The 23,066-nt window shown below is 34.7% G+C and overlaps 2 protein-coding genes across 4 annotated transcripts; one reads left to right on the top strand and one right to left on the bottom strand.

Annotated features, from left to right (window-relative positions):
* LOC141834775 (scarecrow-like protein 21) lies at nt 1-3,267 on the top strand. 3 transcript variants are annotated; one of them, XM_074722155.1, is made up of 3 exons: nt 1-105; nt 1,323-1,390; nt 1,457-3,267. In XM_074722155.1, the coding sequence occupies exons 2-3, from the start codon at nt 1,379-1,381 to the stop codon at nt 3,035-3,037; spliced, it is 1,593 nt and encodes a 530-aa protein (XP_074578256.1). In that variant the 5' UTR covers nt 1-105; nt 1,323-1,378; the 3' UTR covers nt 3,038-3,267. The 3 variants fall into 3 exon arrangements, with proteins under 3 accessions (XP_074578256.1, XP_074578248.1, XP_074578241.1); XM_074722147.1 differs by lacking the exon at nt 1,323-1,390 and having other exon boundaries at nt 2-105; nt 1,391-3,267; XM_074722140.1 differs by having other exon boundaries at nt 2-105; nt 1,323-3,267.
* A 1,501-nt stretch (nt 3,268-4,768) lies between these two features.
* LOC141847596 (WRKY transcription factor SUSIBA2-like) lies at nt 4,769-21,581 on the bottom strand. Its single transcript, XM_074735655.1, has 6 exons — nt 21,199-21,581; nt 19,307-19,501; nt 15,552-16,026; nt 15,308-15,473; nt 15,080-15,238; nt 4,769-5,488 (listed from the first exon to the last, which is right to left on the bottom strand). Exons 1-6 carry the CDS (start codon nt 21,514-21,516, stop codon nt 4,942-4,944), a joined length of 1,860 nt encoding a protein of 619 aa, XP_074591756.1. The 5' UTR covers nt 21,517-21,581; the 3' UTR covers nt 4,769-4,941.
* Between the last annotated feature and the right edge of the window lie 1,485 nt (nt 21,582-23,066).

Genomic DNA, 23,066 nt, shown 5'->3' with positions numbered 1-23,066 from the left:
ATTGGCGCAATCTTCTCCTCTCTCTCTCTCTCTCTCTCTCTCCTCCCTCTGCTTCTTTGAATCCTTTCTTGGATATATTCAATTGGAATCTCAAATCCTACCGAGGTATGCTGACGCCTAATCTACCACTTCCTCTTGGGGGTTGATTTTAAGTTTACATTCATGATTCGTTGAGTATTTGAGTCATCCGTCTCTGCGGGATCTGGGATGTTGTTGTTGGCTCTTTTTTTTTTTTTTTTTTTTAATTTATGTGATTTATCGTCTTTTTGTTTTCTTTTTTCTTTCATAAAAAGACGATTTTTGGGTTCTTGTGTCTGGGAATCCGTAGGAAGGGGTGAGTTGAGGTTTACATGGGATTTCTACGTTATATGGTGTTGATTTTGAAATCCCTAATGGGTGGAGTTGCGTTGCCTCTAAATAACGCAGGGTTTTTTTTCTACCCTTTGTGTCGCGGTCTCTTTTGATGATGGGAAGTTTTCATTTTTGAAAAAAATATATATATTGAGGTTTTGAGTTTCTTTCTTTCTTATCATGGTTAGATGTCTGTTCCGAAGTTCGTTTTTTACTACTTTATTTTGTTACATTTTCTAGTTGTCTGTCTTGGTTAACAATACAAGGGAGTTGTTGGTTTTGATCTTGAATATACAGATCTTTCTTTTAGCTTCTTTGTATCTTATCCTCAGGTAGAATTAATCATCTGAGAGAAATGGTAACTAACTTCTGTATTAGTTAGTTAAAACTTGCTATGGTTACTGGACTAAGAGAACTGTAGTATACTATAGACATTTTCTATAACAAGTTCAATCCTTTGTTTTTGGAACAAAGGGAAAATTTACTTATTGGTAAACAAATTTTATTATAATTGTAAAGCTTCACTTTATCTTACTAGTTCTGATTGTGATAGATTTAGACTAGTTCTAATTGTAAAAAATTTAGATGCTACCATGATTTGCATGTTATAATTGTTTTTCATTTGTAAAAAAAATGTTGGGACAGCAAAAGAGGAAAAAAAAATAGAACTAATTTATCGAACTAGGAAAAAAAACAAAACATTGCCTTTAGAAGTTGTTGGATGTTTTTGTGATGCTAGTCGATCATTTTATGGATCTCTCCTGTTTCTTCCTGTGTAAGTGGTGCTAATTCTTTTTAGTTAAATGATGTTTGCTTGAACTCTTAATTTCTGCTGTGTCTTTGATGCTACATTTCATGTAATCATAGAAATAATCACAATTAAATATCTTTTAGTTTTATGGCCGCTTCAGTTGCTAAAGAACAAAGAAGAACATGTTGGTGCTCATCGCTATCAATATATCTTTTTTCAGATAAATTATCCTCATAACCTAACTAGTAAAGCAAATTCAAAGGGGTCTTCACTTGGATGATCTTTCAGGTAGTCTTAGTTTGATTTGTTAGATCAACCTATATAGTGGTTTCCAAGATGCAAGCATCTGTGAAGTATGCAGACTTTGAAAAACACCAGAAGTCTCTGTATCAGAACACCATGCCTTCCAGATTTGATGAAGATCACCAATCTGTGCATTCTTTCTCTTCTGAAGATAAGCACCAGTCAAAAAACATTCAATCTCAGATCAATCATGTTCAGTTCTGTACTCTGGAGTCCTCCTTAGCAAACACTAATTACATTATTCACCACTCTCCATCTTCCTTCAATTGCACACCAAGCAGTGGGAGCCCTTTATCCCTGCAAGATTCCCAATTTGATAATATCTATGGATCTCCAATTAGTGCTTCATGTATTACTGAAGACCCAAATGATCTCAGAAGCAGGTTGAAGGAGATAGAGGATGCTATGCTGGGGCCTAATTCAGATATGGTTGAGACCTTTGAGAACATGTACCCAGGCCATCTGTCCCTGGAACCAGAGAAATGGAAACAAGCGATGGGAATTCCTAGAGGAGACCTGAAACAACTTCTGATAGCCTGTGCTAGAGCTGTTGCAGAGAATGATCTGATTGCTGTTGAATGGCTAATTTCAGAGTTAAAACAGATGGTTTCAGTTTCAGGGGAACCACAGCAACGATTGGGAGCATACTTGCTTGAAGGCCTAATTGCTAGATTGGCTTCCTCAGGGAGTTCCATTTATAAATCTTTGAAGTGTAAAGAACCCACTGGTTCAGATCTCCTCTCTTACATGCACCTTCTTTACGAGGTCTGTCCGTACTTCAAATTTGGTTACCTGTCTGCAAATGGGGCGATTGCTGAGGCTGTAAAGGATGAACACATGATTCATATTATTGATTTCCAGATTGCCCAGGGAAGCCAGTGGGTAACACTCATTCAAGCCCTTGCAGCACGACCTGGTGGTCCACCACATGTTAGAATCACTGGAGTTGATGATTCCAACTCTGCTTATGCACGAGGTGGTGGTTTAAATTTAGTGGGTCAGAGGTTGTCTCGCCTTGCTGAGTCTTGCAAAGTGCCTTTTGAATTCCATGGCGCTGCTATTTCAGGCTGTGATGTGGAAGCTGACGTTATCATCATACGACCTGGGGAGTCAGTGGCTGTGAACTTTCCTTTTCAGCTGCATCACATGCCGGATGAGAGTGTGAGCACAAGTAATCACCGGGACAGGCTTATCAGGATGGTCAAGAGCTTCTCTCCAAAGATTGTCACACTTGTCGAACAAGAATTCAACACAAACACAGCTCCTTTTTTTCCTAGATTTCTCGAGGCCCTGGACTATTATACTGCCATGTTTGAATCAGTAGACATTACCATTGCAAGAGACAGCAAGGAGAGAATCAATGTAGAGCAGCATTGCATTGCAAGGGACATAGTTAACATAATTGCTTGTGAAGGGGAGGAACGAGTGGAGAGACATGAGCTCTATGGGAAATGGAGATCTCGGTTTATGATGGCAGGATTCAGACCATGCCCCCTTAGTCCTACGGTTAATGCAACCATCAAGACGCTGTTAGAAAATTACTCAGAACACTATTGGCTTGAAGAGCGAGATGGTGTACTTTATCTTGGATGGAAGAATAGGACTCTGATTGTTTCATGTGCCTGGAGATGAACTTAAAGATCTGTCAAGCTAGTTTTTGCCTGTGACACAATAGACTGTAAACATCTTTGCTGTTACTAGATTGTAGAATTTTCCTTTACTTCAGTTGTGAAACTGCTTGTAAGCTGGTCATAAGATGTAGTATCAGTAGTCTGGTCATAAGAGTGTAGAATTTTTCTACTCTTGATGTTTGCTTACTGTATTTTAATAGAATTAGGACTAGTTTTAATGGTTGAAAAGAATTATAGAATTGTATGAGATGATGTGTATTTCCTAAATCAGTTTGGGCCCTTTTGTCTTTGAAAAGGCAAAAAAGAGAACCAAATCATTCGCCCACTGCAATAAATATGTGGGAGCCTATTGAACATGAGGCCTCCGGACTGAGGTCAAAAATATAGGACAGTCTGAAAAATATCAATTCCTTTTCTTCAGAGTGTTGGTCAGCAAGTTGGTCGGATATGGTGCAAAAAAGTCAGGATTTGATGTTTCTTTGGTGCAAAAAATCTACACCATGTTGAAATGCATTGACGATGAAAGGTCTAATTGGACGGCAGTGAAGTCCAAGTCTCGAATTAGTTTAGACCTTGATGTACAAAATGCATTCAAAGTCCGTTTGATCATGACAAGAGGCACTCGAAACCTGATGAACCTGCCTTATTATTTACCAGAAAGTGTTGATCTACTTCCATTTAGAAGAATTTGAGTAAGAAACTTCTGCCCCGAGGCCATGAGTTGGTTACGATTTAGAAGAATTTGAGAAGAGGGCAAGGGTTCGAATTCTTCTAACGAAGTCAGACAATACCCTCTTGCGTCGTGACCAACTGCAGTTTCTCGATTTATCTCCTCACAGATGATCGTGAGACTGACCGTGTGGGGCCGCTAAGGTGGTGGATCCACCTTTTTACAGAAGAGTAAGAAACTTCTAACTTGTTTTGCAATTGATTTCTGATTTCGATTCGGTTTAATTATACGTTTTAAATTGAAAACATCTAAATTCATATATGGCCACGAGAGCATCGCGCATAATAAAGGTTGGATTGACAGATAAGAAAAAGAGAAAATAATATTTTTTTAGAGATATAATACATTAAATAAAGTGATAGAATATTTTTTAATTATAGATTTTCTTTGATAAAACAATTAAAAGGAAAAAAGTCATTAATTTTTTTCTATATTGTTTCTATTTTTAAAAAACTCTTTTTCAAATAAAATAGAACTTAAATCTGATTATTTTTAACATATATATATATTCACTTTAAATATATTTTTTATTTTTATATATTATTTTTAACAAAAAAAAGTTAAAACTTTCTTTCTAAGAATAAGACCTGAAGGTAAAGAAATCTACCCTAACAGCTTGAAGAATAACCTTCAGCAATCATATTTCAGAAGCAAACAAACAAACACATCATATTCACTGTGGTCTACAGTTCTGCAAAGCTGCTGTATCAAGGTGCACTGGAGACACAGAATGTTAACTAGCGGATGCTAAGTTTTATAAAGTAGAGAAACAGATCTTTTAGATTAGCAAAACATACAAGGAAGCACAAATCCATACATAGCAGCAGTGGGAGCTGAAAACATCTACTTAGATTTACTTTGCTGAGTGGCAATAGTATGTTCTCGAAGGAGAAAGGAAACTCTTACCTATTTCACATCTTACTAGTTATGAAGCACATGGCTACTCCGCTCAAGCAGTCTTGGGGAAAATGAATTATACATCAGAACATGGCTTACAGGACCTGAAAAGTGGAAACAGCAGAAATTCTACTACTGCATGAAAGAGAGTTACATATATAGGATAAGTTTTTGGTTGACAAGAAGAAAAATAAATTACAGTGGAACTGGTTCACCAAAACATTTAATTTTCATTTTTTTTCTTCTTGGACCGTTGCTGACATGATTTGATGTAGTCATCATGGACCCATGACCAAGTTCCCAGCAGTTGCATAATACATACTTGAAGGATTTATAGAAGTCGTCTTAATTGTAAAACCGTCACTCCCGTCTCCAGACTCATAGATTCTGGGTTGTGAATTTCCATTTAAAGCGGGTGCAGATGACGGGGTAGCTTGCACCACCCACCTATTACAATCAACAAATTGTGCGTGATTCGGATGCTTTTCATTTGTGATGTTGTTTGCATATGGAATGATGCCCACACCAAGATCAAGGCTGATCCTAGAACTGTCAAGTTGGTTGAATGGGTGGGAGAAGGTTCTTGTACTGCAGTTCCTTATCATGCCAGGCATGGGCAGAGCTGCTGGCCTGCTGTGGGCACCTGCAGAAGTTTCATCATTTGTGACAGTTGATACGGATGACTCATGACCAGTTGTCCTTGCAGCAGGTACATCATGATTGTGCTTTCCTTCGTATGTTGTGATTACTGCCTTTGGATCATGTGATGCCCTCTCAACATGTTTCCTGACAGGGCAACCAGAATTTGTGCACTTGTAGTAGCTCCTGCAAAAGGAAATTGGGTTTTAAATAGTAGATCATCTACCAGCATGGCAGAGAAAAACTACAAAGAACATAATGGATTAAGAAATTTTTCAAAGACAAATTTCACGTAATCCAAGAAAATTTCAAAATTATGCAAGTATTAAGAAGAAAACAACATTTGATTGAAGAGAAGACACCTGCCTATAGAAGTTCCAACAATATATTGAAAGCACTTGCGACACATCAAAAACAAACTAAAGGATGCATCACAGGATCTAGTTATCATCATCTACTAGGCTACAATTGAAAATCGAATGCAATGGCAAGCGAAGGGTTGACCTAAATCCAACACTAGAGCCATTGTTTCTTACTTGTTGCCAAGATGCTCCTGCGAATGCAGCGGAATGATCTTCTGCAGGATTTGGGCAATAACCAGAGTCCTTCTCAATGAGGAAGAGAGGAGGAAGAAGAAGAGTCAACCAAATCCTCAAGATGTCCAAATGGATTTTGACTTCTTTCTTATATACCTTGGCCCATCCCGCAGGGACCATCCACTTAAAGTCCATAACCCGTTAACAACCCATTGATGTTAATGAATCGGGTTAACGGATCTACACATGCAATTCATAGATCACTTCATGGGGTTCAATCTTAATGACAATTGTTGTGTGTGTTAATTCACGTATTAGTCCACCAAATGGAGACTTAATCCTTCACATACGTCGAGCACTTCTCTACTCAATATGCACCTGATGATTCAAGTTCTACTTTACTGACTATTATCTCACAAAAACTAATCCAACAAGTCATCCAAGCTCTTCCTACTTCGTTTCTTAATAAGACAAATCCCACAAATGTTTTAATAATACATACAGGTTCTACTCATCATGTAACAAAACTTAAAAATCTTGGAGTCTTTTATACCCTATAACAAAGGTGAATATTTACTTCGTTAATGGACAAACTCTTCCTATAACTCAAGTTAATTTATTACATAGTAACACTTCCAAACTCACCAGTAATCCTCTTAAAAATGATGTGTGTTCCAGAATTTTCAGCTCACTTGATTTCTAACAATCAACTTTTAAAACAAAATTATATCATCTTGTTTTTCTCTTTTGATTATCTTATACAAAGAACTATGGACCAAAAGGCAACTGGAGAGACTATAAGATAGAGGAACTCCTTGTTGGACAACTTGGACTTGGGAGAAATGCTACTCTCTCATTTATTGTACAACTACTGAATAAAATCTTAAAATAGATTATGCAGGTTTTGGGATTTATCGCCTTGGCCATCTAACTGCTAGAACTTTGAACTCATTATTTTCTTTGATTACTATGCAACTTGATTCAAAAACTCATATTGATAGTACCTACGAAAAATTATGCATTTACAAAATTTCATACCTTGCCTTTCACTAGAAGTGAGAAAGGTACTATATCTGCATTTGAACTTATCTATATTGATGTGTGGGGCCAACCTTCTCTAGGCTCTTCGATTAGTAAATTATACTATGTGCTATTTATTAATGATTGGCTAATATATTTTTGGATTTATGTCTTACACAAAAATTTGAAAAATCCAAGTTTTCATATAAGCAATGATTCAAAAGCAATGTAGAAGGAAATTCATCTACGCAAACTCACCAACAGTCCTTCCAAATGAAAATCTTAGGTTGCATATTTTCTTGGCACATATCCAGAAATTTTAATGGGTACTTGCTCTCATAAACAGAATATACAATAGCTCATTTCTCCAGCAGATCTCCTAAATGATAAGTTTGTTAACACTCTGATGTTAAATATCAATACATCACACTGTAGGAACCTTATTATATTTATGATCACAATATACATTGTCATATAGTGAGAAGTTTAGTATATCTCAAGGTCACTCATCTAGATATGGCTCAAGGATATCAAGTTGTCAACTTTTTTGCATTACGCGACACAGTATCACATTATTCGGTATCTTCAGTCTTCACTTTAACCATGGGACACTTAAAAGACTATGCTAGAGTTGAGAGGTTTATATGATGTTGATTGTGTTGGATGCAAAGACATTCATCATTCTACTAAGGATTATCGCATCTTCTTGAGATCAATTTGACTATGCCTGAGTTGAGAGGCCTCAGTGATGTTGATTCCACTGGATGCAAAGACATTCATTGTTCTAGAAAGGATTATTGCATTTTCTTGTGAGATTAATTCTTATCTTATAAATCGAATAAACATATATATTATCTCCAAATCTTCAACTTAAGTAGATCATTGTGCCATGTTATCCACATGCAGTGAAATTGTTTTACTGCTATGGTTATTGGCAGAATTTGGGGTTTCTTTCTCAAATACAGCATTTATATTTTGTGATAGTGAAAGTGCAATAAAAAAATGTCAGTAATCTAGTTTTTCAAGAAAAACAAAGTACATATAATATAAGTAAACTATAAATTTGTTTCAGAGCTATTTGAAAGAATAAATTCTCTTCATCATGTACCATTCTAAGGAGGTAGCTTTGGAGAATTTTTCACCAGGTAGGCACACTAAGCCACAACATGATTTTTTCATGCAGAAACTGAGGATGATGCACCATCAATTTGAGGGGAAGGTGAGATTGTATACGACTATGGGCAGCTATAGAATCCCTTGATTGGGGATTTGATTACAATTTGTTAGTATTTCTTACCTTCTAAGGAGCAGAGGAATCATACCTACATTAGAATCATTGTAAATTCTATATAATTGGTTGCATTACAGACCTAATATACAAGAAATATATGCCTCCCTATCTTATTCTTCTTTTCTAAACACAAAATGGAACCAGTCAATGAATTCCTAGAAAATTTGTTAGCACCACTACAATAATGTCTGATCGTGATATTTTTATAATATTTGTTAGAATTTACTCATACCAATTTTTTGATGTCACAATATGATGCATAAAAACAACATACTAATGATTGAAACTCTAACCTCCAGACACATTTTTGAATAAAAATAGTACCCGCTAATTTATAATAATGGATTTACTACAGAAGTCACATATGATGTTAAACACATTGATTAATGACGATGTTATACCTCTAAACTCTTTTTGCAAATCATGAAGGATTTTGCAAATTAATCCTAAAACTGTTTTAGAATATGGCCAATTAACAGACGGCTCTGAAAATTAATTCTCAGAATTAAATCTAAAATCATCTCAGAATATGACCAATTAACTACACCAAGTCAATTAATCCCCTAATAAACCACTTGTATCCTCCCATATCAATTACACCGTTAATGGAAATGGGAAGGTGTATATAAAGGGATGTGGTGTTTTTAGGTCCCTATGCCTAATAATTCTTCTAGAATAATACACTATCACTATCAGATTTTGATTTGTTAAGGTGTAGAAAATCCACAAATATATCTTCGATTTTCTAGAGCAAAAGCAAAGAAATCAATGGTTGGAGGTATATTTCAATTAATATTGTGTATCATTTATAGATTGCCTAACATTTGGTATTAGAGTTATTCTTAGCCCCTGCCTTGATATGTTTTGGTTGGATTTGTATTTATAAATTTTTGTAAGAAATCATACAGTAGTTAGATTAAACGTTTCTTCAAAATTTATCTTGAATAAAGATACTTAAGAAACTCATTTAGATTTGAAGAATATATATAATTTGAAATATAAAAATGGAGATATCAATCATTTGTAGTAAATATCTGTTGACTAAAATTGTGATTTGCAGACTTCAAATTTTTTCTAAAAAAATGATGTTATTTTTTGATGGCTTAAATAATAAGAAATTGATTAATTAGTCCAGTAAAATTATGTTGCTATTGATTTTGTGTTAATTTATAATTTCCATAATTTTCGTAAACTAATTTAATGTCTTGTGATGCATATTATTTTCATGGTTAAAGAGTAGCCACAACATCTTTAACTATGTAAAATTATATAAAAAATATTGGGATCACATATAGAATAAACACATTAATTTATAATTGATCATATGTAATACCATAAAATTTATCCCATAAGAATTTTTATAGCATTTATATGATTAATTAGAATGAAATATCAAATTATTTTTCTTAATTTACCAAAAGAAAATTAAGAAATATAATATAATTTGACAGTTTTATCATTAAATTTAATAAATCTACCTGAATTAAAAATTAAATACTTTTTATTTCATTTGGTTCATATTGTATGTTTTACATTGGTCTTTTGGATAATAGCCTCAAATTTGGATAGTAAGCATGTATATTTATTTTATAGAGTTATATGACCTCTTAATTACTTTGATTTCAAATGTGACATTTCTGAGTTGGAGGGTCATTATTGTCAAGTTTGGAGGGAGAGGATTCCCCTTCATTTAGGGTGATTTGGATATTGATTATGCTATAAGGAAAAATATAAACCACCTACTATTACTGATATCAACATATTTTATAAGATTAATCTTTATGAAAAATGGGAGCGATCAATTTACCTCAGTGCGACGTTCATAAAGATTATAAAGACTAAGATCTAGGGAGTTTGCCGCATGAGGTCTTAGGGTCAATTCTCAACGATGAAATACTTGATGGGTTCTTGACCACCCCCATGTATGGGCCACTGCATCATGACAAAGTCCACCTCTGATTTACCTCTCTACAGATGGTTGTGGAACCGGCCGTGTGAAACGCCCAAGGTTAGCATATGACCTTTTGCCACATAAAGACTAAGATCTATACTGGTATTTGTGGTTTAGTTAATTAGCATGACAGTGTTGGAGTTTTGTTGCAAACTATTGATGAACAATTTGAGTCTTCAGACAAAGTATTGACCAATACACTAATCATGAAATTCTCATCCATTAAACTTATTAGTGTCCACGGTCTGCATAAGCATATTATGGTATAAGGTGTGAGTTAGCACATTACACAAATGAGGGATATTGAAGCTCAATTAAAAGAAAAAAAAAAATCAAGGTTGAGATGTCAAACTTTTTCCTTGTGCATTACATTTAAAATGCTCTCATATCAGTATGGACCCTTTAAAATCTCCTATGACACACATAGAGATAAATGGTCAATTAATAAACTTATGACCATATGTGTTTGGAGGGTAATATTGACCATGGAAGTAAGAGATAATTACATCAGAAACTCTAGGAAAGAATAAAATTTAAGTTAAATATAAAGGAAAAGACACCGTGCATGTGCCTATAAAGTCTTCAATTATGAAAGAATCAATTTTTTTTAAAAAAAACGAAAGATCAAAAAGCATTGTCAAAAATTTCAAAATTGGCTTGAGAAAGATAATCTCACTTAGTTTGTTTGTTATGAATCTAATATGGTTGATACTAGTCATAATACATTCTATATTGATTCTGGTTTTACAATCCATATTACAAATTCTCGACAAAATTTTGTAAACCTAAAGAAGGCAATGGGAAGTAAGCATTATATCTAATCTGAAAGATGTGTTCACGTGTGGAAGCAATAGACCATACACATTAACTTTTAGTCACTTTGTATTGCATTTGGAAAATGCCTTTTATGTTATAAATTTAAATTTGATTTTTGTATATAAAGCATTGTATTGTTGGCTAGATACTCTTTTAAATTTTCCAGATAGTAGCTTTAGTTTGTTCTATAAATTTGAACTTGGTAATGATGTATTGTCAGACAATCTTTTTAGACAATCATTTTAGAATTCAGTTACAAAATGATGACACACATACTGCAATGTATATAAAAAAGGACAACCCGGTCCATTAAACTCCCGTCAAAGCAAGGTCTCAAGGAAGGATTGCAAGAGGCTATTTCTAAGACTCGAACTCATGACATCTAGGTCACACGGCAGCAATTTTACCATTACACCAAGACTTCCCTTCACATACTGCAATGTATATTCATAATAATATGGGTCTTAAATGATATAATATTATGAATGAAGCTTCTTTCTATGTTATGACATGACATCAGAGATTGGGACATATCTCCATACAAAAAATTAAAAGATTAGTAAATGATAGAGTACTCGGTATTTTGGATTTTATTAATTTTGATGTTTGTAGACTGCATAAAAGTAAAGCAGACCAACATATTAAAGAAAGGTATCGACTGTCAAGTACAGCTCAAAATATTAGAAATCATACATAGATACATACATACAGATATTTGTAGTCGAAAAATAGATTTACATTGTAAAAAAAATTGATCATTCACGATGTATGTATCCATACTGGCTGCATAATAAGAGTGAAGCATTAGATGCCTCTAAAGTATTTAAGGTTGAAGTAAAGAAACACTGTGGTAAGCAAATTAAGATTGTGAAGTTATATAGAGGTGTTGAGTGTTATGATAAATGCACTGAAGATGGGCAATCCTTTTGCTAGTTTTCTTGAAGGGTAATGAATTGTTGTGCAACACTTCTTCTGATTCTCCATACCAGAATAGTGTAGTAGAAAGAAGAAATCGAATATTATTAGACATGATGCAAAGCATGCTTAGTAGCTCCAAACTTTTTAAGTCATTGTAGACTAAAGCACTTAAAACAACAATATATATTGAATCGAGTTCCAATCAAAGTTGCATCAATAACACCATTTGAGTTATAGAAAGGTTGAAAATTAGCTTGTGGCATATATGCTTTTGGAGATATTTGTTTGAAGTAAGCTTATAATCCACAAGAAAAGAACTTAGACACAAGGACTATTAGTGGGTATTTCATTGGATATGCCGAAAAGTAGGGATAAAGGATACAAATTTTATTATCCATCTCATATCATGAGGTTTGTGGACTCAAAATGCAAAGTTTCTTGAAATAGCTTTGATTAGTGGAAATGGTCCCGAGAGATCATTCAAATGCTTCATCTCCTATATCAACTGATGAATATTGTGATACATAAGATGCCTAGAGTTGAAAAGCATGTTGAATAACCAACTATTGAAATTTCACAAGTAGTGAATCATAACGCAATAGTTCTTGAGGTTTAACAAATACTAGTTGAACAACATGATCTTATTTTACAAGAAAATATTGATTCAATATTGAAAAATCTACTATAGAATGAATAGATCAGTGATTCCTAATGACTAATATGTATCTATAATTGTTTGATTATAATATTGAAGCTCAAAATGATACTGAAACATCTTTACAAGCCATGAGTTACAAGGAGTGTGACTTACAGTATTATGTCATGAAAGAGAATATGAATTCTATAGAATCTAATGGAGTGTAGGATCTTGTTGAGTAGCTCAATAGTGTAAAAGCCATTGGATGTAGGTGGATCTTTAAGACAAAGAAGGACTCATCAAGCAACATTGAGAGATAAAACTAAATTTGTTGCTAAAGGATTGAGTTGAAAGGAGGGAATTGATTATAGAGAGATCTTTTCTCTTATATTGAAAAAAATTCATTCGTGTGATTATGGCATTCATTTGTCCAAATTTGAAATTATATCAAAATGATGTGAAAATAGAATTTGTAAACGGTGATGTAGAGGAGATGGTTTATATGAAACAACAACCAAAAGGATTCTCCTCTAGTAATGGTGAGCATTTAGTTTGCGAAATAAATAAATCTATATGCGGACTGAAACAAGCTTCTCGACAGCGGTATCTAAAATTCCATGATGTCATTTCTTCATTTAGTTTTTTAGATAATATTATGGATTAATGTATATATTAGAAGATTAGTTGGAGCATATATTTCCTTGTGTTATATGCGGATGATATTTTACTTGCAATCGATGATCAAAGATTGGTATAAAAGGTGAAATAATTTCTCTCTAAGAATTTTGATGTAAAGGATATGAATGAGGCATTTTATGTTATAGGCATAAAGATCCATAGGGATAAATCTAAATTTATTTTGCGTTTGTCACAAAAGACTTATATCAATAAAATTTTAGAGAGATTTCGGATGAATAATTATTTTACTAAGTATAACACCTATTGTAAAGGGTGACAAATTCAATTTAGATCAATACACAAAGAACGAACTCAAAAGAGAACAACTGGAAAACATTCAATATCCTTCAGCCATTGGAAGCTTTATGTATGCTTAAATCTGAACAAGAGCTAAAACTGCATTTGCTATGGAAATGTTGAGAAGATATCGAAGTAATTATTGACTATTAGAGGGAGGTAAAGAAAGTAATGAGATTCCTCCAATGAACTAAAACTTACATGCTTATGTATAAATGAACTACTACATTGGAAATGATTGGATATTCAGATTTAGACTTTGCCAGATGTATTGATTCACAGAAATCATCATCTAGTTACGTATTTATGTTTGTTGATGGGGCCATATCTAGAAAGAGTGGAAAGCAAACAATATTTGATACTTCCATTATGGAGGCCAAGTTCATCTCTTATTTTGAAGCTACTTCTCATGGTGTGTAGTTAAAGAATTTTATGTTTAAGTTTAGAATTGTGGATTCTATTTCTATGCCATTAAGAATGTTTTGCGATAATTAAGTTATTGTATTTATGGCTAAAAATAATAACAGTGGTAGTCAAAATAAACATATCAACATAGCTAGCCATAAGAGAACGTGTTAAGGAAAAAACATGGTCATTGAACAACAATTCATGATAGTTAATCTCTTAACTAAAGGCATGCATGCAAAAGTTTTTAAGGATCATGTGGTTCAAATAAGAGTTGGTTCTATAATGTAATTTGATTTTAAGTACAATTGTTGTATTATTGAAACTCTTATTCAGTTTTTATTTTTTTATATGTAAAATATACATTTAGTCATTTATCTCTGGTATATTCCTATTGATGTTGTGTATAATTTACAGATTATCTAACAAATCATTCTTTCTCTCTGTTAGCATTTAGTGTATAAAGTCCATCTCCTATATGCAGAAGTTTAGCAAAGATAATTTTCAGAAGACATATATGAGCACTTTTTTCACATGGAAGCAGAAGGTAGACAGTCCCAAACTTCCAGTGCCCAAGACAAAGTATTTACACAATTTTTTAAACAAAAAATATCACCTTGCCAAGGAGGAGAACAGTGGCGATCGAATTCAACACGAGTAACTTAGTCAAAAGGAATAAACAAAACAAAAGCCTTCATGAATTTTTCTTGCAAGGCAGCAAGTTAATATCTATTAACTGAATTAGAAATAAGAACTTATAGGGAAAAGGTAGTGACATGATGGACTAACCTTATCAAACAGTCATACTGGCATATTATATACCGGTGCATCAGTTTAGTGACCATCCAGTGGTAACATATAAAACATATATGTAGTGTCTCCTATGCATCTATGAAGACAACCAAACTAATAATAAGTCCATATATAACTGTGGAGCCATCTAAACTTTGATTACAACCATGGTCTTCCTCAAATATCTTTCTTTATCATTAGTAGCCTATAAAAAAAAAAAAAAGCTAAAAGAATAGATAACATAACAAAACGTTCTGAGGAATAATAATACTTGGGTAAGCAACTTTTCTCTTAAAAAATTTGCAAAGTATAACAGTCATGGAAATCATAAATGAATCTCATTATGAACAGGTAGAAAAATCCTGACACTGGCAAAATAGAAGTAATCAATAGTTTGAGCTTTGAAAGGAGCAAAGTTTACTAAAGTCAACACTACCTTGGATTAGGATTCCCTTTAACTACTTTCTGCCCATACTTCCGCCATCGATATCCATCATCCAGGATATCAACTTCACTTATAGTTTGTACTACAACACGTGGTTCATGGTTCACTTTGCCAATTAAAGCAGCATCAGCATTAGCAATTTCCATTTTCCTGCTTATGGTCATAGCAATGTCAAATGAATATTTCATACAACTGGGTATCAACAACTAAAGAGGTAACCTGCGCTTGTACTCAGGATCATCATCTCCAACTATCTCATCGCAATTATTAGATTGCCCACTGCCATTTGCAGCATCAATTTCACTGATCAAGACTGGAGACATCTCAGTATCATTGTTAGGATCAATTGGTTGCACAAAGTCGCAAGGCACATTTTCTGACTTGTCTGCAAATTGTAGGCTCCAAGGTGAAGGAATAAACTATGAGTTTTGACAAAATAAGATATGATTCACTCACAAAATACCTTCAGCTCTCATCAAGGAAGAAAAGTTAGTGGAGTTTCCTTCATCTTGGTTGGACATAATAGTAGCAGTTGATGTACGGCGATTAGTTTGAGGTCTAGGATGATCATGTTTACCTTTATAAATTACTTCAGTAATTTGTCCATCATGGGAACGTTCTATCTGTTTCTTCATCTGGCAATTAGGATGGGTGCATTTGTAATAGCTCCGAGGATATTCACTACCTTTAACATGTTTCTGCCCATACTTTCTCCAGTTATAACCATCTTCTGCAGATTTTTCAAGTATAGGTTCATTGCTATCTGACTGTAACATCTCTGCACTTTGCTCTGTACATTTTGTCCGTTTTACCTCACTGAAATCTGTTTCAGCTATAGGGAAAGCTGATAATTTGGATCCTTCAACAGATGAAGTTGGAGCTGAAACCAATTCTTTTTTGGAGAGGACTCTGGCCTCACCTAGAGGTTGACTAGAAATCTGCATAGGTGGCACATGCACTCATTGGATTAAGCTAACGGCCTTCAGAATAAATGGCATTGCAAGTAAATTGTAAAACTAATTAATTATCATATTAAGTCTAGGTTCACAGTAATTAAACAAAGAAACAGAAGCAAAGGAAATGTCTAGCATATTATGATTCCAGTTGTGGATGAGAGAAATTGGTAAATTATATAATTTAGATGTAAGGCTGCTAAGTAATGTAGATGTAATATTCACTTTCTCACTAATAAATTCACTAAAGTTGTGATTGGGAGGGCAGGGCAGTATAAGCTCGGTAATCCCATCCTCTTCAAACTACTTTAATTTTTTTTCTTTTATTTTTTTAACAAAACTACTGGTAAACTAAAATTAGCTGTAATGATGATGAATAGCATTTCACTGAAATTCTCAATAATTAAAATAATTTCTCCTTCCACATTATATCTGCATTACTAATCCAAAATTTTAATTGCTTCCTTAACCACCACATATTGAAATTTCAAATTTACAATTACAACAACCGTGTAGCCCTACTATTCAGAGTCAAATGGATATAGCTCATCGTTGAGCTATATGTATGAAATACTCACAATACCTCATTCAGTTTGTTTTTGCGTCTTCTTTCACTCATAACTTCAACTCTTACCACTTAACAGTGGAGTCTATGAACATTCGTAAACCATCTTAACTTTTTTATCTCATTGTGTTGTAGATAGAATTACCAGTATACTTTTTTAGGAGGCATAGGGCTGTGAGTTGTTCATCTTCTTGTGTCATGCAGATTCCTGCAGCCATGTATCCATCCAAGCAATTCCATATTTGTTTATACAAGGGTTTTTCATCCCTTTTCCATGTTTCATTTTCAGTTTTCAGCATTGTTGATTCTGCCTATACAAAAACATTTGAAGTCTGGTTCTTTCAACTAGATCTTCCAGTGACAAATTAGTATCAAAACTTCATGACTAGGGGTGCAAATGAATCGAGCTGTTTGCGAGCTTTTCGAGTCAGCTGGAAAAATATTTGATTCATATTCGAAATTATCAAATTCGAGCCAAACTCGAACATGTTCGATAATTTTTTCGAGCTGAATTCAAACCCATAATATTTTATTAGATTGTTCACGAGCCGCTCGTGAGTTGAACTCAAATCGAACTCGAACCAAACATTGATTATGTTTACACAATTTTAATTTAAATATGGTCAAATTAAGGTCTGAATAACTCAAACCGAACTTGAATTTAAATCATTTTAAACTATAGCTTGATTCTGCTCGAATCAAGGTTCGAACAATATGAACCGAACTCGAGCTCAAATTTTATTTCAAACCAAGCTCGGGCCAAAATTATTTGTATTTTCGAGCTTCAAATCGAATTCAAATATCACATATATTTTTCAAGCTCGAACTCAAATATCAATATTTTCATACTATTCGGCTCGATTCGGTTCGTTTGCACCCTTATTCACAACTATGGTCTAGAGCTTCCATTTTGAAATGATTGGGAATCCCGAGTCCGTGGATTGGGGATGAATTTGGAAACAAGAGACAACACGATAATGATTTCCATATTGTCATCCAATAAAAGCCCTCATGGATTCTACTTACTCATTAAAAGCAACATTTTGTTTATTTCTTCTAGTAACCTCATGCATTGTTCTCAAGATTCTCACAATCAGTATATTAACATTTTGTATGTGTTATTTTTTTTTACCATTGCATAGGGTAACCTAAAAAACATGGTTAATCATTCTTAGTATTATAAGTTTTCATTTATGTAAAGGAGCACATTTCAATTGGCTTTATTTCCCTCTTAATTTAACCACTCAAAGTAATCTCATGAATGAAAACTTTGTAGCCCCCGGGGCTATAGTGTAATGGTAAGAGGTGGGACGGGCTTCCTAGGCAACGAGGGTTCAAATTTCACCCAGGACACATTAGACATGGGAAGTTTGGAAAACTTGTGAAGTTGAGCCGTCCATCAGAACCCATATGCGCTTCCCGATTTATCTTGGTGGCCGGTGGGAAACTTCCGTGAATCCAGGCCGATCACCTCTTTCTCATACATATGAATGAAAACTTTGTAATTTCTCTTTATTGCTGAATAATAGATCCTGTACATCTAAAACTCTTTTAGATTTATGTCCTCAAAACAAATCTTGGTGATTTTTTTATAGTATTTATACAAATTTCATTCTACTTAGTTTTAAAACCTATAGTTTTGAAGCTTGTATTTCCAGTTCAACTACAAATTTTCCATTCAGATATGGGAGCTTAATTTTAAGAACATTAAACAGTTTCAAACTAATTTGTAAGGTTCTGATCATCCTGTGGGAGACTAGTAGTTGCACAGTACTCTGACCAAAAAATTGTATAAAAATAAACTAGTTGGTGCAGGAAATAAGATTTATTCCCTAAACAAAGGGCAAAATTCCAGCAATCAGCATGAAATTAATAAATATCAGAAGTTGAAGCATTTACAAAGTCCTTAACAATTAAGATCAATTGCTCTGGTTCATACTAATGACTCCTCTATTTCTATCACATACATCTCTAAATAAGAGCTAATTATTTATAATAAAATTTTAGCAAATGATTATTTGACTAAAGAAAAGGAGAGCTCATTAGTATTTTTTTCTTTTTACTAATGCCTCAAATTTTCACAGACTTACTTTTTCAACTATTACAATTTTAAATAGCATGTGTATTCACACACATAAATGTATATGTTTATATATACACCATGCACATATTAATCCCCAAACATAGTACCTTTGATAATTATGAAAAAAAATTGAGAATTATATCATTGATAGTCAGCATGAAATTAATAAATATGAGAAGTTGAAGCATTTACAAAGTCCTTAACAATTAAGATCAATTGCTCTGGTTCATACATCTCTAAATAAGAGATAATTATATTAAAATTTTAGCAAATGATTATTTGACTAAATAAAAGGAGAGCTCATTAGTATTTTTCTTTTTACTAATGCCTCAAATTTTCACAGACTTACTTTTTCAACTGTTACAATTTTAAATAGCATGTGTATTCACACACATAAACGTATATGTTTATACACACACCATGCACATATTAATCCCCAAACATAGTGCCTTTGATAATTATGAAAAAAAATTGAGAATTATATCATTGATAGTCAGAATTTTTCATTAAGATCACACATTAATATAGATGTGTACATAATCACCAAAAGTCATCTATCTCAATGTACATATGTAGATCTAAGAGATCTATCTCACACAAAAGCAAATGGAAATTACCAAAGGCCGCAAAGAGGATAAGCCAGGGCTATAAGATGCTTTGGCATGGGGTCTAAACTCAGAATCTCCAGCATTCCCTTCATCGCCGGTATTGAGAGTCAAAATACCTATAGGAGAAGCTGACGTGCCTGAAGTAACAGTTTTACCAACAATAGAGGGCATATTGAGCGTTCCAGTAGTTGGAGAAGGTTCAGCCTGCAGAAAGGAATGCCAAAAACAGACAACCAATTAACCTATTTTATATTATTGAACCAAAAAAATGATTTAATAGAGAAATGCAAAAGATAGAAGTTTTATGAATCCACAAGTAGTTCGTTCCAACTTCCAACTGTGGTTTCTTTTGATAGAACCTGTGTAATTGCAACCATAAACTCTTTAATTCTGCAGGATTTCAAGATTTCCAATGAAACTACTAAAATTCATGCAATTATATTCAATTCATGAAGACAAAAGTTGCCATGCTATTATCAAACTAGTTCTTCACACTCGATCTAAAAGCTCATATATAATAGATCTCAACAATATTTATAAAATTGAAAGGTCACCTCAAAATTATAGCCGGCCAAAAGAAGTTTTGAGATTAAGAAAGTGACGATCACCCATACATCTGTTTTTATGTTAGCCTGGACAAACTTTCTTCTATTCGATATAAAGCAACCAAAAAATTTGTATTCATAAAGAACCAGCCAATAAAATGTACTGAAACAATAACAGTACAGACTCATCTTATTCCATTTGGAAACTTCTCGGTGCGCTTACCTGTATTACTGGCTTCTCCAGCCAAATTCTTCTTTTTAAAAATCTTCTTCCTTCTTGAATTCATCAGAAAAGCACGTCCTAAAGAGTAAAATAATTTCTAACAGGCACACACAATGCCCCAATTAGTGCTTTCCAATTGATACCTCAACTATAATTTCATGAATTGTACACACATTCTGGCTTTTGTTCCGTATCACGAACATAAAGAGGGGGAAAAATCATATTAGGAAGTAGAAACGAGAAGCCACAAAAGATTGGTTCTAAAGCCACCAGTCTATCAGGAAGGTTCAATGTGGAGGTATTCGACAGTAAGATATTCCCAATCAAGCTCAACTGTGAACCAAAGTACTTTGATATGATTGTGTGTCATACACCATCATAAAGGTGAAGAAACAGCATGTAATGGAGTGAGAATAAGAAACAATTTAGAAATATGGATAATGTGGCTCCACCAAACATTGCTTTCTACATAAAGAGGGGAAAATGATATAACAAAGGAGAAACAAGGAGCCACAAAACCTTGGTTTTAAAGCAACCACTTTATCAGGAAGACACAATGTGGAGGTAATTAGCAGTAAGAGATGGTAATCAAGCTAAACTGCAGACCAAGTACTATGACATGATTATATGTGTCATACACGGGCATAGAGGTGAAAAGACAGAATGGAATGAAGTGAGAATAAGAATAAATTTAGAATAATTGAGAATGGCGATTCCACAATACGTTGCCTTCTACGTAAATTCTTTCAGAGAGGGGAAAAAAACAGCAGTCTCGCAAGTCACAAAAGATAATAACACCTATATCTCATAAATCAACCCGAACCAGTTAATGCTGACAGTGAGTCACTGGATGGAGCCAATTTAGAAGGCAAAATATTATCATTTCACTTATGTCGTTTCATGAGTGGAGAATTTTTCGATGATTAATGTGAATTTGTCTTTCAGGCCCTCGTTTTAAACTATTTCAAGCTCATTAACAGGCAAATGCGTCCTCTTGCCAAACAAAAGTCTCAAAATACTGATATTGGAACCTCCAATCATCTACACTAACGAAACGACACGAAATTCGGACAATAAAGCGGAAAATAGATGGAAAAGTAAAAGAGGGTGAAAGACTGTTAAGAGCGTCGCACCTTCATGTCGGTAAGGAAAACAGGGGATTCGAGCAGGGCGGAGGGACTAAATCCGGGAGGGATCGTAAGACACGGAGAACGAGCGATCGGGAGCCGAGCCGGAGGCATCGACTTGTACCTCGCTCCTATTGCTCCGGCAAGCTGAGACACTCCACGATCCGGCTTCCCCATATTCCCAGCCCTCCCCTCCCGCGTCCCGTCATCGTTGTCATGGCTGCCGGCGCCAGAGCCCTCGGCAAGAAGTTCGGCAGCCGGAGAACCGCCCTTGGCCTCTCCGCGGCAGAGATCTACCCCGACGGGCTCAGGATTACCCTCCATTTCCGGATCCGATTTGCGCGACGAGGACGAGTGCGGAAGTAGAGAACACTCTGAGCAGCCGAGCAAGCGAGAGAACCCGAAACAAAGGGGGCGTGTCGTCAATTTTGGTGAATCGAAAGGGCAACTTTGGTATTACGTTGCTTGTTGGAGATTGTATGTAGTACAGTGACGCAGTTGACTCGTAAGACGATAACGCCACCATCTCGACATGCCACGCTTCACAACCACCAGTTCTTCGATCCATAAAATTACGTTAATGCCTCCGCTCTGGCCCGCAGAGATGATCACGAGACCCACGTGATATGTAGGTAAATGTACCCAACAAAGTTTGAATATTTACCAATGGGACGTATCAGAGTTTGCAGTTCGTGGCAGCAGCTGGATCTAATTCGGCCCAGCATCTTGTTGCAAGCCCAACAAACTCGATGAGGGCAGCAGCTGGATCTATTTCGATTCATTTGTTGTCTGACTGTGAACTCGTGGTTTGTTCATGAGCTTGTCGGCTATGACATAATTAAATCTCTCTATCCCTAAAAATAGTTCAGTAAATTGGTCATTTGGAGTAAATTCACTTTAGCTATTTCAAAAGTTTGTTAAGCTTCTTCCTGTGAAGCAATGTTATAATTTATTTCTACTATCATTTTCTTAAATGGCGATTTCATTATTATTTATCGTACCACAACAATCCATAGCCATTAACTATTAGTCATTGTTAAACATCCATATCTATTGAGAGCCTTGTCAAATAATACGTTAATTTATCTCTATTAGCAGACAAAATAAGTGCTCACTTCTAAATTTCAAATAATTCGATCTCAACGTCTTGAATCATGATTGAGCTCGCAAGTGGCAACTACCTTCCACTGTCCAGCTCGAATTTGGCATGTAGAGATGCGTTCATTGACAGCAACTAGCTACACGAAATTAAAGATAAAGGTTGTCATCCAAAAACAATATAATCATGCAAGTCGATACCTCCTTCTCACTCCCAGCTCAATCGCACCGCTTCCGGTTCAAATTTGATAGAGCTCCTCTGCACTCTGATGATCTGCTCTGAAATATGCAAGCTAACCACTTTGGTCCTCTTGTACCTCAGCAGGTCCTTCACCCGAACGGATCAGCGCCAAAAGTATCCCTAACTACACAACCGTAACTCTCCCTATAGATTTGAATTCGATAGAGCTTCTGATCCTGCACACCCGAATGAATCTCTTGCTTGTAAGAATCTGACAAATCTTTCGATTTTCCTACTTGCAAATCAACAACGGTTAGCAGAGATTGACATAGCCTACATGACTTTCTCCAACGGTCAAGTCAGCATCCTGTTGAAAAAAAAAAGATCAATATATAGTACATTAATTGAAAGAAAAATTATTGTCTCTTCAAAGGAAGAGAGCTTAAAAGAAGAAGAGTTGAACGGATCAACTTAGTAAAAAGGAAGCACTTCAAGCACAGAGTTGAGAAAAAGGATGTCTTCTTCTAAAGAAAGACTTGTAGCAAGAAGAAGAATAGTAATTGACTAGATCAACTCTCTGCACAAGTGTGGACAA

Source organism: Curcuma longa, chromosome 1 (assembly GCF_044706935.1).
Source record: "Curcuma longa cultivar G26 ecotype Majalengka, Jawa Barat chromosome 1, ITB_CL_G26_1.1, whole genome shotgun sequence".
Lineage (NCBI taxonomy): Eukaryota > Viridiplantae > Streptophyta > Magnoliopsida > Zingiberales > Zingiberaceae > Curcuma > Curcuma longa.
The sequence above is the reverse complement of the archived record's forward strand: the minus strand, read 5'-3'. Positions and strand labels throughout refer to the sequence as shown.

What these genes read in the sequence shown, in the direction of transcription:
- LOC141834775 (XM_074722147.1), top strand. Translation starts at nt 1,439, where the DNA reads ATGCAAGCATCTGTGAAGTATGCAGACTTTGAAAAACACCAGAAGTCT.
- LOC141847596 (XM_074735655.1), bottom strand. Translation starts at nt 21,516, where the DNA reads ATGGAGGGTAATCCTGAGCCCGTCGGGGTAGATCTCTGCCGCGGAGAG. An exon ending in TTTTCCTTACCGACATGAAG is followed by an intron (nt 19,502 to 21,198) that starts GTGCGACGCTCT and finishes TCCTTTCTGCAG; the next exon opens with GCTGAACCTTCTCCAACTAC. An exon ending in TATCCTCTTTGCGGCCTTTG is followed by an intron (nt 16,027 to 19,306) that starts GTAATTTCCATT and finishes CCACCTATGCAG; the next exon opens with ATTTCTAGTCAACCTCTAGG.